Source organism: Lutra lutra, chromosome 9, assembly GCF_902655055.1.
Source record: "Lutra lutra chromosome 9, mLutLut1.2, whole genome shotgun sequence".
Taxonomy (NCBI): Eukaryota; Metazoa; Chordata; class Mammalia; order Carnivora; family Mustelidae; genus Lutra; species Lutra lutra.
The window spans coordinates 89,722,114-89,735,982 of record NC_062286.1 but is presented as its reverse complement, the minus strand read 5'-3'; the positions used below and the strand labels follow the sequence as shown (position 1 = coordinate 89,735,982).

Below are 13,869 nucleotides of genomic sequence, written 5' to 3'. Positions count from 1 at the left end.
CCAGGTGCCCCTAAAGGCCCCATTTAAACTGGGTTTTATCTTCATCTACTTACCTTAATCAACCTTTGAGGAAAAAAACAAAAAAGAAAAAGAAAAGAAAAAAAAAATAAGAAAAGTCTGAACATAGATGGAAGTATAGGAAATTAAGCCTCTACAGAAGGACGGAGGGACCCAATACTCTTTGTCAGGGCCACAGAACCTGAATGAACACCCAGCTTCAAGCATTTGGGAATGGGTCGGAAGGAGGCCCCCAAACAATTATTCTACATGCCCGCACAGCTAGGATGAGAGATTCGGGTGTAAGTTGCAGCAAGAGTTGCTGAGGCTCTTCCTGAAGAGGAAGCACTCACACTCGGGAATGTTCTGTGTAGCAGACCATGCCAGGAAGTGTGTGAGGTAGTTAACACCCCGACTTGGGCAGTGCGATCCCACAATGGCGGCCTGGAGCCAACTTACTTTTTTTTAAATGGATAGTCCCGGTATTTTGTTACTTGGCCAAGTTATTTACTATGTCACATAGCTTGGTCCAGACACACGGTCAGGACAGGAGGCCAGCTGTTGAGAGGCCCCGTGGGAGTCAGGCAGAGCCACTTGGGAGCAAGAAGGAGCCCTGTGCTGACAAGGGGCAGAAGACCAGGCCCCCCAGCAAGGGCAGACCAACGCCTCCCTGGAGCCCAAGGGGAGTTGTCCTGAGCTGGCTGTGCCCCGCCCACTGGGGGGCTGTGGCTCTTCATCTAAGACTGAGCTCAGCCCCTGGGGCTCAGAACTCTGAGGTTCTGGTTTTTTAAACGGGAGGGAAGAGGCACAGAACTCCCTCAGGGCTCTTGTCAGTCCGTGAACTTGGAACTTCCATGGAGAAGAATTTCGTCTCATTCATTTATTTTTCCAACCGATATTGGCCTAAAACTGTCCCTCCTCAGTACCCAGCACAAGGGCCAGGAGGACAGCGATGAATGAGTCTGGCCCTGAGGGACTCCCTGGCCAGGCACAGAGACAGTCCTGACCTGGCAGAAGACCATGCTGGAGGTGGGGGGGATGTGGCTCAGGGTCCCCCAGTGCCAGCACTGGGTCTGGATGTCAGACATCTGGCAGCTGACCTGGAGCCTGTCACCCTTGTGAGGCCACACACAGACAGAGGCCGCCTCCTAGGAGCAGATGCGCCAAGGCCCCATGGTTGCTTCCTGCGTCCCAGGCCCAGATGGCTTCTGGAGGGTGGCAACATGTGTGTTTGAGAGAGGCTTTTTCCAGAAGGCTTAACTGGAAAACTGGCTGTTGTGGCTTCTCTGAGGGGTGTTTTGAGATTGGTTAATTAATGTTTACGAGATACACAGGGATCTGAGGATAAAAGGCCCTGAGGAAGGGCAGGCAATTATGATCATAATGTTATTGGTAATGGTCCAGCTTATGGCGGCTGGAGTCCAAAGACAGCCCCCTGTCCAGCACCCCTGTCATGCTGACACCTCCCCCGCCATCAGCGGGGGCCTGAGTGTGCACAGCTAGTAAAAAAGAGATTAAAAACCAACCATGGAAAAATCCAGTAGTGCAGAGGGATTTTTCAACTCTTGAATTGTAATGAGGGAAAACTTTGGCACCAGCTCATGTTACTTAATCGACCTCTCATGATGTGATAAATGGCTCCATGATAATCGCCGTATGTGTGTTTATGGAAAGCAGGCACGCGCCAAGAGAAGTGCCAAAGTCTGAGGGTGGAAAGGAGCCAGAGCTGTGAGCGCTGGAAGCGAGGATGGCTGGGTCGACAGGGTGGCAGGTCCCATAGGGAGCTCTGACCCAGGGTGCAGAGCCCGGCAGGGAGGGCATCCTGAGGGTGAGCACGGTCACTGCAGCTGCCACATTGACACTGGGAAACTCAAAAGATGTGGCATCAATGGGGGGAAAAGACTTCACCGTCTTACTGTGAATGATTTGTCCTTTTCCTTCCTTTCCTTCCTACCTTCACACCTTCCTTCCTTCCTTCACACTTCCAGCCCCGGTGTGAGCACTTGCCCTCAGGCAAAGGAATGTCAGTCATGACCTGGTTGTAAGCCAGGCCATGCCAAAGGCCTTCTGTGCTGACCTCTCTAGATGCTGCTGCTGTCCTTCTGTCCACTGCGGCCACCTCTGTCCAATCTCAGCAGGCCTGCAGGAGGTCTGGAAAGTGCCCATGTCTGAGGGGCTCAGAGATGCATTCACCAGGCTAGAGGCTGTGAGATGGGCACTTGCTGGGTTGGGGATCCTCCTTCTACAGGGGGTTCTGGCTCGCTGTCTGAGACACCCAGAGAGCTAATTGGGATCTACTGGCAGATACCCCAGTGACCAATGGTGGGGACAGGATGATCACTCACATTCTGAGCAAATCCATCAGTGAAAAGAGCCAAACAGGAGAGGCGATGGAAAGGCCCAACGTGGCCCAATATTGGAAAAAGAATGTTCCATTTCAAGTCGTGCCAAAAACTCCTGAGGAAACTCAGTGGTAAAAATGGGCTGCTGGGGGCACCTGGGTGGCTCAGTGGGTTAAGCCTCTGCCTTCGGCTCAGGTCATGATCTCAGGGTTCTGGGATCAAGTCCCACATCGGGCTCTCTGCTAGGCAGGGAGCCTGCTTCCTCCTCTCTCTCTTTCTGCCTGCCTCTCTGCCTACTTGTGATCTCTCTCTGTCAAATAAATAAATAAAATCTTTTTAAAAACAAAATGGGCTGCTGGTTCTGAGGGTTCCTGATTCCCATGGTATATGTCTCCATTCCTGACTTTGGTGATGCTAGGATCATGCCTGAATTTTGGGCATGCCGAGTGGTCAGTGCCTGCCTGTAGTGACACCGGGCTCAGCTGTCTGCTTTGTCTTGTCTCTCCCTTCCTGCAGCTACTACATGTTGGAAAACAGACCCAGGAACATCTATGGCATGGTCTGCTACTCCTGCCTCCTGGCACCCCCTAACACCAAGGAATGTGAGTGCTCTTATCCTTCCATCAGAACTGTACTGCTTCTACACTGTATCTCTCATTACCGGGGGAGGGAGAAGAAAACCAGGCCCAGCACCTGGACAGATGAACTACAGTGAGGGCAAAACCAGGAATGCTCCGTGGACTGGTCAGCCAGGTGCAGGTCCCTGGAGGGAGGTTTGCTATAGCAAGAGACTTAGGTCAGTCAGTCACCTGCCACCTGGAATGAGTTTTCTCATCTGTGACATGGAGACACAAAAATCTGAACCCCCCTCTCATGCAATTATTGGAAAAACCAATGAGATCACAGTTGCTGAGGTGTTTTGCCACGTCCTGCAAAGCACTAGATGATCATAAGTTCTCATACATGTATTTTCAAAGCAGGTAAGGCCAAGGGAAAGGTGAGGAGTGGTCACAGTGAATGAACTGGATTCCACGAAGCCCACGTGCGCAGTGAGGCTCACAAGTTCAGAGGCCGGCTGTGGGCTGGTGCTTTCCTGTTTTCCTTCTGGTTAGTCCTCACTGCATGTCTCTGTGAGGAAGGGAGCTCTGCTCCGGAGAATGTAGTGTGTGGCCGCTTGGAGCTGTGGTCTGGAGAGACACCATGGAGGTGGATGGGTGGACAGCTGTCCCTGGCCGCAGGAGCCCTTCTTTGCTCTCCTCCAGCCCCACCCCCCACTGCCAGGAGCACACCCCCTCTTTCCTAGGTTGCTTCAGCAGATGCCCCAGCAGTCATGGATTTGTGTGTCTTTAAAGTGGAGCTTTATACCCAGCCACATGCTCATTAATTCACAAATTAGAGGAGGCCCAAGGGCTCCAGGCTGCCAGCAGATCCTGTGGTGAAGTCAGCTGCCACACCACAGTCTCCTGCTAGGGAATCCCGACCGATTCAATACCAGATAGTTCTGGGATGAATGGAGCCCTCACCAAGATGTCAGGCACTGCCCACCTGTGTTGAAAAGGCCCTTGGCCTGTGGAACCTGGAACACAGCTCACATACAGGAGTTTCCCTGTGCGAGACTTCCATAACCACCTGGCCAGCTGGAAGGTCACCTCCCTCCTCACGCCATCTGACAGTGGTCCATCACATGGAGAGAGAGCTAAGCCCCTGAGCCCTGGACACTTCAAGAAGGAGTGCATCCCTGCCCTAACTTCACCCTTGAATTGCTTAACTGAAAACCAACTCCCAGTAAGGCCTCACAGCAGGTTTGTAGCAATCAGCCCTGAAAGGGGCCAGCAAAACAACTGAAACCTAGAGTCAGGGTACAACCAACCAGACCTCTGTGTGTCCGTATGGGATATGGGGAGAGGCAACGGGCTAGGTCTTGTCAGGTAACTTGGTGCACGGAGCCCTATCTAGGTCAGGGCCTCGAGTGTGGACATAAGGTTATCCTCTCCAGCTCTGGGCTCTGCACCTCCCTCTGCCCCCACCCTCAGTCCAGGGAACTTTTGACCCCAAACTCCTACTCAGGAGCAGCAGATGGAACCAGAAAATCTGGTTGTGACTATAGGCTCCATGAAGACCCTGGGACTCAAACTCCCAGGCCTGCCCCTGACAAGGTCACCCCAGGAAAACCAGGAACTCAGGGAAACCTCATGCATCAGACCCTGATGTCGTCAACTGGCTGCCCGAGCCCCACCAGGCACTGTCCTTCCTGAGCCTGCAGTCAGTGGCCAAGAGTGCTTGGCCTCCAACCTGAGACACTTCCCCTGGTTTTGATGTGATGTCCCTGGGCCCTTGCTGCATGAAGCTACATTGAGTCCGTGAGTACTGGACTGTGCAAACCCATGGTCAGAGAAGCTGGCACAGACCTGAGGAAAGAGTGTACTGCGTGTATTACGTCTGGAGCAGCCAGGGACAACGGGCAGCTCCCAAGAAGACACCTGTGCAGGGGGAGCCCAGGGTGCCCTGGTCGGGAGCTCCTCAACACAGAGGGCTGGCCAGGTGCTGCTTCCTGGAGGGCTGCTCCCCTCTCTCTCTGTGTGGCAAGTGCTCTCCCATCTTGGAGTAATTGCAGGTTCAGCACATGGCTCTGTGAAGTGTCGGGCCATGGGGCCATTGGTTATGAACTTTGGGCCCGTGGTCATGCCTGATGGAAACAGAAGTTATTGGAAGTTGCTCCAGAGCCTGGTACTCAGGGACTCTAAAACACCTTGCAAGCCACAATCCCTCTGTGTCTGTTTCCTCTCCTGGACCATTGAGAAAATACCAATAGGGCTGACACACCCACACCCCAAATGCTTGGAGTATTGACACCACAAATCATGTGTAAATGAGGACTCTTCTCTAAACCACCAGAGCCCAACAGGGAGGCCCCCAGATGCCTGGGGCACCCCCACAGTGCTGAAGAGCCTTGAGAGAAAGGCTTCCCCTTCTCCCTTGCTTGTGACTTGCCTATCAGGAGAGTGTAGGGCTTCCTTCCACACACCGCAGTGAACGAAGCCACTTCCATCACACCACTGTGTGTCCTGGCAAATCAGCACCAGATGGAAGAGAGAGAAGAAGCCCTTCGGTTATTTTTCAGTGAAGTCGAAGAGCGACATCCACTTGGTGAAACAGCACTGTCTGGCTTTCTTTCTTTCCTGAGAAATGAAGTCATGAGAACTCATGCCAGAAAGCTGGCGTGGAAGGGATCCGTGTTGTAATGACACAGGCGTGGCCTGGGGTCATAGCAAGGAAGAGATGGTGTGCCTTCAGATTTGGATTTCGTAGCTCTTTGGAAAGTTACTTAATTTTGTGCCTCAGTTTCCCCATCCTGGGATGGCACGTCACCTGCTGCTGCAGTGCCACATGTGGCACTTAGGGAACAGGGGGCAGGTCCCCAGCCCAGTGGGTGAGCATGGCTCCAACCCAGTTCTCCCAGGCCCCCTCAGGCCACACATCCTGTCCTCCGTCTGCTCTCCTGGGACCCCACTGGCAGGAGCCCTCCCTCACAGAGTGTTGGAGGGACCAGCACAGCAGCTCACTTGTCCCATCGTCATCATTTTTATGAACACTCCTCTTCATTTTATTTTGACACCAAGCCCCGTGCCAGGCGCAAGATGGACTCACCTTTTGGAAAAGTCTGCTCAGGAAAGCAGATGCCATTGTGCGATGCCCAACAGCAATGCCACTCAAATGTGAAACCTTCATGTCCCCAAAGACCAGCGGCCAGCTGTTTCTAACACACTGTTTCTCCAACTTGAGTGCGTACACCTGTCACCAGGGTCCTGTTTAAAAAAAAGATCCTGATGCAGCAGGTCTGGGGTGGATTCCCAGGCTGCATTTCCAGCAAACTCCAGAGAAATCTCACTTGGAGCAGCCAGGTTCCAACAGCTCTGCCCATTGTTCCAGGATATGCCACTGGGGGGCGCTAGGCCGACGCAGCAGCCGTGGTGGGGGGCACCCTCGCCAACGACTCTTCAGAATCAATAAATCATTCCTGAAAATCCAGCCTGCTTGCCCCATGCAGAGAATCCCAGCAGTCTTTAAGACGTACAACATATTTATAAATTGTGTGGATTAACAAACCTCAAAGGCCCCGTAAATCCTGTCATCGCACTGAATGCAAGCATTACTGCATTAAGCCACATGCTTACAGCTCTCAAAGTCCTCTTGAGGAAGGTGGACGAACACCGCCCGGGCCCCCCCAGATCCCGCACCGACTGTCCCAAGTCAGTGCTGGCCCGAGGACACCAGTGAGCAGGGCGGAGTCAGGCCCCACTGACTTTCGTTTTAAGGTAGCCTGGTGTGGAAATCCATGCCGATTTTCCAGGACCACAGTTTCCATCAACCCTCCCTTACTCCTCTCTTGCAGTATCTCCCCTCTGCTTGTTCAAAGCTAGGCTCCAGTGGGAGCATTATGCAGGGAAAGATGGATCGGGAGTGGACCACCCAGCGGAAACAACAACTGAAGAACACTTCCATCTAATGCTCTGTTCCAAGGAGACCAAATGAACCCAAAACACAAAGCACATATCGGAGTGCAGGGGGAGGGGAACTGCCCAGACACCAAATACTCATTAGACCAGAGCCAGGGAACTTGCCATGCAGGGACCTGGTGGCCGTAGCATGCTGTCCTAGAGGCACCTGCCCAGAGAGATAGAACTCTGTCTTCCCGCCCATCCTCCCCCTTCCTCTGGGATGTGCTCAGAACAGAACGTTCTCCGTTCTCCTGGTCGGCTCAGGGATCACGGAACAGCCGGGCACACCCCACCCAGCACCTGCAGCCCAGGGCTGTTTAGTTGACCCTGGCTGGAGCTCAATTAGGGGAACGTCTAGTACACCTGTGGACGTGCTGCGGCCTGTATGCGGTGTTTGCTGCCATGGGAGCAGCCCTGCCGGCCAGGCGCAAAGGCATCTCTAGAAGTCTGCGTGCAGCCCGGCTGTTCTCATTGTTCCTCCCTGGACCACAGGCCTGGGCACATGTGTGTCCCCAAGCCAGGCTCTGTCACCCAGCCTTGGCCAGCAAGCCCTGGCAGAAAGGGACAAGAAGAGACAAAGATGACAAATCCACAAACAGAGCCCACAGGTATTTTTTTTTTTCCCCTGAGGGATAGCTTAAGCTCCTTTGAGTCCCTTACCAAACCGATAGATTAGCTTTGTTTTCAGTGTCATGTTTTCTTTTAAAAAGGAAAGCAGGTTCTGCTTGAAGCCGTGCCCCATGTCTCTTCTAGTTATTGGATGCTATCAAAACCTCCTGTCCCACACTGGAGGGGAGCCTTGTGGTCTGCACTGAGAGCTGTCATGAGTTTAGGGATGGGGGGCATGAGAAAGCTTTGATCTGTCCTCCAGAAAGGCAAAGGAATATCTCTAAGCTCTGGACACTAGCAAGGCCCCTCCCAGGGAACCGCAGGCACAGGAAGGCCCAGTGGAGGAAGCAGAATAGCCCCTTCCAACTGTCATCAACAGCGTTCCTGCTTCAGACACCCTCCCACTCCCATGTCCCATAGTCCCGCTTCCCATCGCCTCAGAGGGCAGCCACTAAAGGAAGAAGGGGTGTGGCCATGGGCCTGAGAGCTGGTGGGGGGCCTGGGCTAGGATGGGCGGCCTCTGTTCTGAGCAGGTCAGCTCTGCAGTCTGCCTTCATTCAAGGGCAGCCCGTGCCGGTGAGCACTCGGGTCCCGCGGGCAGGCCTGCTGCTTCCAAACCTCTTGCACCCCTCAGCATGCCTCTCTTATGGTGGGAGGGCTAAGAAGTGAGCCCAGGGACCAGTATTTGAGAAAGAAGGAAAGAAGCAGGAGCCACAGAACTCGTGGTGCCCTGCAGGAGGCAGAGACCACCCCATTCACTGTGCAGTGGTCTGTGCTCACCAGCATCTACACCTGAGGCAGCCCCGCAGGGAGAGAGACCAGGTGAAGGACCCCAGACCAGGACCTCCAGATAAGCTGGGTCCCTGGGCTCTGGAAGCGGCAAATCCCCAGGGAGGAGACGCCTCTGGTGCCGAGAGCTCTGACTTCGCAAGACGGCTCCAAGCATGGGTTGGAAGGGGTACAGGACGGCACCAGCAGCTCCCTTGCTGGCTTGGCCACCAAGACTTCCCGGGCTTCCCAGGCAGGCTTGGCCACCAAGCCTTCCCAGGCTTCCTAGGCCAGCCTCAGTCCCAAAGTGGTTGGGGAGGGTGTGTTCCTCACACCCCTCAGTGCTTCCCTGCAGTAGGCATGCTGTTGAAAGAGCCTGCAGACGACATTTCTCATCCAGTGGGCAACAGTTACATTCCTGGCCAACCCAAGGGATGGACCGGCCAGGTCTGAGACCTGCGGTACGAAGCGCAGTTATCCGAGAGCCAGTCCTCAGCCTGGCCCCATGCCCTCCCAAGCCTCCCTCTATTTTATTTGCAGAGATTTCTTCTTTTTTTTCTTTAAGGGTTTATTTATTTGACAGAGAAAGACACAGCAAGAGAGGAAACACAAGCAGAGGAAGTGGGAGAGGGAGAAGCTGGCTCCCCCTGAGCAGGGAACCTGATGTGGGGCTCGAGCCCAGGACCCTGGGAACATGACCTGAGCCGAAGGCAGACACTTAATGACTGAGCCACCCAGGGGCCCCTATTTGCAGAGATTTCTCTTTGTGAAAGGGTGTAAGGACAGATGTTTCTGGCCCTGCTCTCCGGTGACACGCATGTGCAGCTAATTCAGCAGGACTCACCAGTTGGCTGTGGTCCCCATCTCCTGAGTTGCCGCATGCTGTGTGCACAGGTGGCGTTAGAGACACCAGTCACAGAGTGTGGTTTCTTCTGAGAAGCTTCTCTTAAAGAAAACATCCTACAGTCTGGAGGCCAGCGGACCAAAGCCCCCGAGTCAGCGCCAGTCCTCCTTGCTGGGCTGGCTCCGGGGACCACGTGTGTGACTTTGCGGGAGGTCAGCTCATCTGCCCTTATTTGGCAGTGTGCAAGGACCCTCCATGAATTCTGCCAGCATGGGTACAGACAAAAGCCAGACAGAAGGAAACGTATTTGAAATAGGATCATTTTTATCACTGGCAAAACTCAAGTCCCGCCAAAAGGAAGGCTGACCATCAGCAAGCTGTGTTTTCTGCAGCACAATGTTTTTACTTTGTTTTAACCACACAATTCCTTAGTGACTCAATTGATCACAAAACCAGCTTCTGTTTCCCCCCTGCTGAACTGATACTTTTTAAATAGAGAAGGGAAGATTTATGAGTCTCAGTTTTGAGGGAAGGTACAGTTCATCTCTGCTCTTAAACTGGTCACAGGTCTTTAAAAAAATGAATCACAGGAAAATCCTAAAGGAAAACATACCAAATTGTAACCTCAGGTAGTAACGCTGTCAGTGATTCCCATTTTCTCCTGAGTTTTAATGATGACACATATTACTTTTATAACTAGAAAGGGGATTAAAAATACACTCCTGTTTTACATAACTGAAGAAATTTCTCAAGTATTTTTTTCCTCCTACCCTTTTGTATATATATGGACTTTTCTCATCTCTGTAGATGGCATATATTTTACTTTCATTCATAGAAAAGTGAAGTTGGTGAGATACCACTGTTAAGTCTTAGCAGATTTACTTATGTGCCTTCTTCCTGAAGAATAAGAATAACCCTTGGGAGGTCAAAGTGCTCATTAAGGATTATGAAACACACTAAGAAATGAAAACGTTCCCCTGTCCACCGACCCCGATGCAACACCCATGGAATCTAGAATTCTAGATCTCCCAGATCTGCGGCCACACCTTGCTTTCCATCCTCGAAGGTGGGGTCTGTCCAGGTCATCCCAGGGAACACGCAGTGACTGGGTTCCCCTTGCAGGTGCAGGCGCCAGCCCCGGAGTCTCGGCCAACTTCCCCAGCACCTCCGGCAGCAGCACCCTGTCTCCTTTCCAGCATGCCCACAAAGGTACGGATAGTGCTTCTGCAGGTAGCCAGCTGAAAATAAGGGGCTAGGATGAACGCATAGTGGGAGCCTGTAACGGCAGTGGGGCTCCTCGGTGCCCCCAGGAGTGGGAAGTCGGTCAAGATCTCTGCAAGGACGGGAATCCATCTCTCCGTGGGCGCCCTGGGCCCCTTAGAGCACACTGGCAAGAAAGGCACACCTGGAGGGGCGGGGTGGCGCTCCGGGGACAGGCGGCTGGGCGGCACAGAACGAGCTTCCTGGCCATGGCTGGGCCTGATGGCAGCAGCCATTCTGTTGCTGGCTTTCAGATCAACCTGCAGAGCCCAGCACTTGCATATGCGTTTCCAAGAACTACATTTTGCTCCCCAATCCCTTAGGGATGGAAAGGCTTTGAAAGCTGGAAAGGCTCTCTCACGCTGCTCCTTCCTACCATCTGGCAGTTTCAGTGCCGTCCATTATTTAAGCCTATTTAAGGCCCAGGTCTCCATGAGGTTCGGGGGCCTTCAGAGTCCCACAGCACACTCTCACACTTGCCTCAGCGTTGCCCACCCGAACCTGGCCCTCCTGCACATTCGCAGAGCATCAAAGCAAGAAGACTTGGCCAGGATATAGGAGTCTTATTTCTGCCAGGCCCCGGGTTGGGGACAGGGAACAGCACACAACACAGCAAATATTAAATCATTTATAGCACCCATTCCTGGGGTCCAAACGGTGAATTCTTGCAGACACACCCCGCCCGGGAGGACTGGCACGGAAACCAGCAGTGCCGGGCCTACGAGCCCTGGCATCTCTTTCCAAAACAGCCTCTGCCTCCTTCAGGGGGTCCCTGGTGCTTTAGATCTTGTCCCTTCCCTGTGGAAATGGTGGGTTGCCTGGATCCTGCCTCATGAGGACCAGAATCCTGTTTATTTCAGAGAATGAGTGTCAGGGCATTGACCGTGTTGACAGCAGGGATTATGGGGGAAACCAATGAGAGCCCCCTGGGGAAGGGCACCCAGTGGTGAGGGTGACAGAACAGAGGAAGAGCTGCGGCAGCACCTGCCCCACCTTTGCCCTGGGAGGCTGATTATTGACGCTTAGGCTGAAATTGCATGAGACACAGGATAGCGTCACGCCGAGGATCGAATCTCTGGCCCTCGGAGGCGACTTCTGCTTGGATGGGACTAACTGTCTTCAGGACACGCGCTCGTGGGCTTCTTCCTCTCTGCATCCCAACCCGCCCCGGGCTCCCAAAGTAGTAGCACCAAGAGTTAGCACCTCAGGAACAACCGAGCAAACCCAAAGCCTGGCGTTCCTGATGCATCGTCATCAGCCTCAGTTAAGACCAGCCAGGGTTCCGGAAACGGCGGCCAAGGCAAACCTGAGGCTAAGCAAGCATTTGGGATTCTTAGGGTCCCCCAGACGCGCCCCCTGCCTTAGGCACTGCGGTCTTCTTAGAGGGCAGACTCTGCGGGCCTCAGGGGCGCCTGTAGGGAGTCCTGAGCTCTGTGTTGCCCTCTCTCCCTGCCTCCAGCAGAGCTCTCAGGCCAAGGGCATCTGGCCACCGCCCTGATCATTGCCATGTCCACCATCTTCATCATGGCCATAGCCATTGTGCTCATCATCATGTTCTACATCATGAAGACGAAGCCTTCTGCTCCAGGTGACTGGCCCCCGATGCCCCCACTCCCTCCCCGCACACCCTTGCTCTCTGACGGTTCTGCCGGCTTACCCAGTCCATGAGCCAGACTCCTCACACCTTCCCTTTCTCCAACCAGCCTGCTGCACCAGCCACCCAGTGAAGAGTGTGGAAGCCCAAGTGAGCAAGGAAGAGGAGAAGAAAGAGGCCCAAGGTCTGCAAACCGAACCTCCAAAGCACGGGTGTCCATCTAGGGTGGAGGTTGTGTGCCCCCCTTGCCCTCCCAAGAGAAGCCTGGCCTCCCAGCTGCTGGCACTCTCATGCCACCTAGAACACGGCTGCAGGGAGAGGCATCGGGGCCCCCACATCACACTTGGCCCTGGGGGTGGTGTGGCTTAGTCACTGGGAAGGCCTGCTAAAGAGGAAGTGAAGGGGAGCGGGGACGAATGAGCTCAGAGCCAGGGGCTGACTCCAGTTCCCACCCCCACCCCCCAATCTTCTCATTTGCGTGCAGACAGTGTGGTGATTTTCTCTGAGAAGGACGAATTTGAGAAGCTGACCACAGCTCCAGTAAAGACTGCCAAGAGGTAAGTCAAGCCAAAGCAGCCCCTCATCATGGGGTGGGGCACCCTCCACCCCCAGGTCAGGTCAGGGATCCTCCTGGGGTCCTGAGCAGAAAGGGGAGTAGGCATGCCAGATGGGGAGCATCCCGAGAAGCCTGGCCACTGGCCTGGAGGCTCCAAAGGGAGCAGGGCCCCGGGACGAGCAAGGCAGGAGAGTACCAGGCCTCAGGGCCGCCTCTGACCTGCAGCAGGGGCCAGGCAGTGTGAGGGGCAGTTGGTCAACACCTTTCTTCAGGGCCAGCTGTCTGCCACCCCCCGCCTCGGCCTTCCTCTTCAACACCCACTTTCTGTGTGCTGACCCGAAGCTAGAGAGTACCCCCTTCTTCTCCAGCAGCCCACCATGGCCAACGGCAACACTGGTGTCACTAGTGCTAAAGCCAGAACTGGTGTCCCTAAACCCCGAACAGCGCTGGTGATGATGATGGCTAACGGACATCTGGGACTGATTTTCCACTGGGCACCATGCTAAGTCTGGGAGTGCCCCACGTGCAAGGTCTTCATATTACCCTGATCTGTGGGAAGCTGAAGTTTGGAAGCTGTCACGTTTCTGAGGTCGCACATCCAGGAGCAGCAGGGCCGGGGGACCAGTCCAGGCCGTCTGGCCCCACAGCCCATATTGTGCACACTCCAGTCCAACCACTAACACTTGTGAAGTAAGGCCTCTTAAGGAAGAACTGGGACACGTGAGATTTTTTCCATACTTACCACACATTAGAATGTAGAATCAGCGCTGGCTTTAATATCCAGGGCAGAGGAAAGTCAACTTTTCCTTTGCCCCCTTAGATGTTCATTTGGACTTGGTCCTGTTTAGGTTCCACAAATCCACCCCATGGTGTCGGTCCCCTGTCTCGCCTCTTGCACAGAGGCCATGTGAGGCCCCAAACTAATTACAGAAAGAGCAGAGGAGCACTGTCTCCTGGCCTGGCCTCTGGCCTGCGACCTTCCCAAGGTGGGTGGACTCCTGCAAAGCCTTTTGTTTGTAGGAGGGGTCCTGAATCCAGGGTTCGTGGAGAGCTTTGGCATTCACTGAGCACTTCCAAAGTTGTTACCTCATTTAGAAAACTCCAGCATCTCTCAAGACCCCTGATGCAAGGGCAGGAAGCAGACTTAAATCATGAAATCTGGGCGTGCTGGGAAAGAAAAGAAAGTGTGGATCCCCCTGGGCAATCCCTTAGGTGGGGTCACTTCCTGTGAGTGTTTCTGTTCCCACGACTCCTTTTCTGAGCCCCAGGCTGGGCCAGGCTGGGCCAGGCTGGCAGGACTGCAGGGGCTGGCTCGGCAGTGTGCCTCCCCGGGACGAGGCTCTCCTCCACCCTCCCGTCTGTCCAGCCTCATGTTGTGGCAGCCTCCCCGCTTCTGGGTT

The 13,869-nt window shown here is 54.1% G+C and overlaps 1 protein-coding gene across 2 annotated transcripts in view; it reads left to right on the top strand.

The window, feature by feature from the left end:
- The window catches only part of EDAR (ectodysplasin A receptor), a 91,698-nt gene that overhangs the window by 66,957 nt on the left and 10,872 nt on the right, over positions 1–13,869 (top strand). For both annotated transcript variants that reach the window (XM_047746529.1, XM_047746530.1), the window contains 5 exons: positions 2,856–2,941; positions 10,182–10,268; positions 11,782–11,907; positions 12,023–12,097; positions 12,398–12,470. In XM_047746529.1, coding sequence (XP_047602485.1) covers positions 2,856–2,941; positions 10,182–10,268; positions 11,782–11,907; positions 12,023–12,097; positions 12,398–12,470 — 447 coding nt within the window. The remainder of the gene's footprint in view (positions 1–2,855; positions 2,942–10,181; positions 10,269–11,781; positions 11,908–12,022; positions 12,098–12,397; positions 12,471–13,869) is intronic.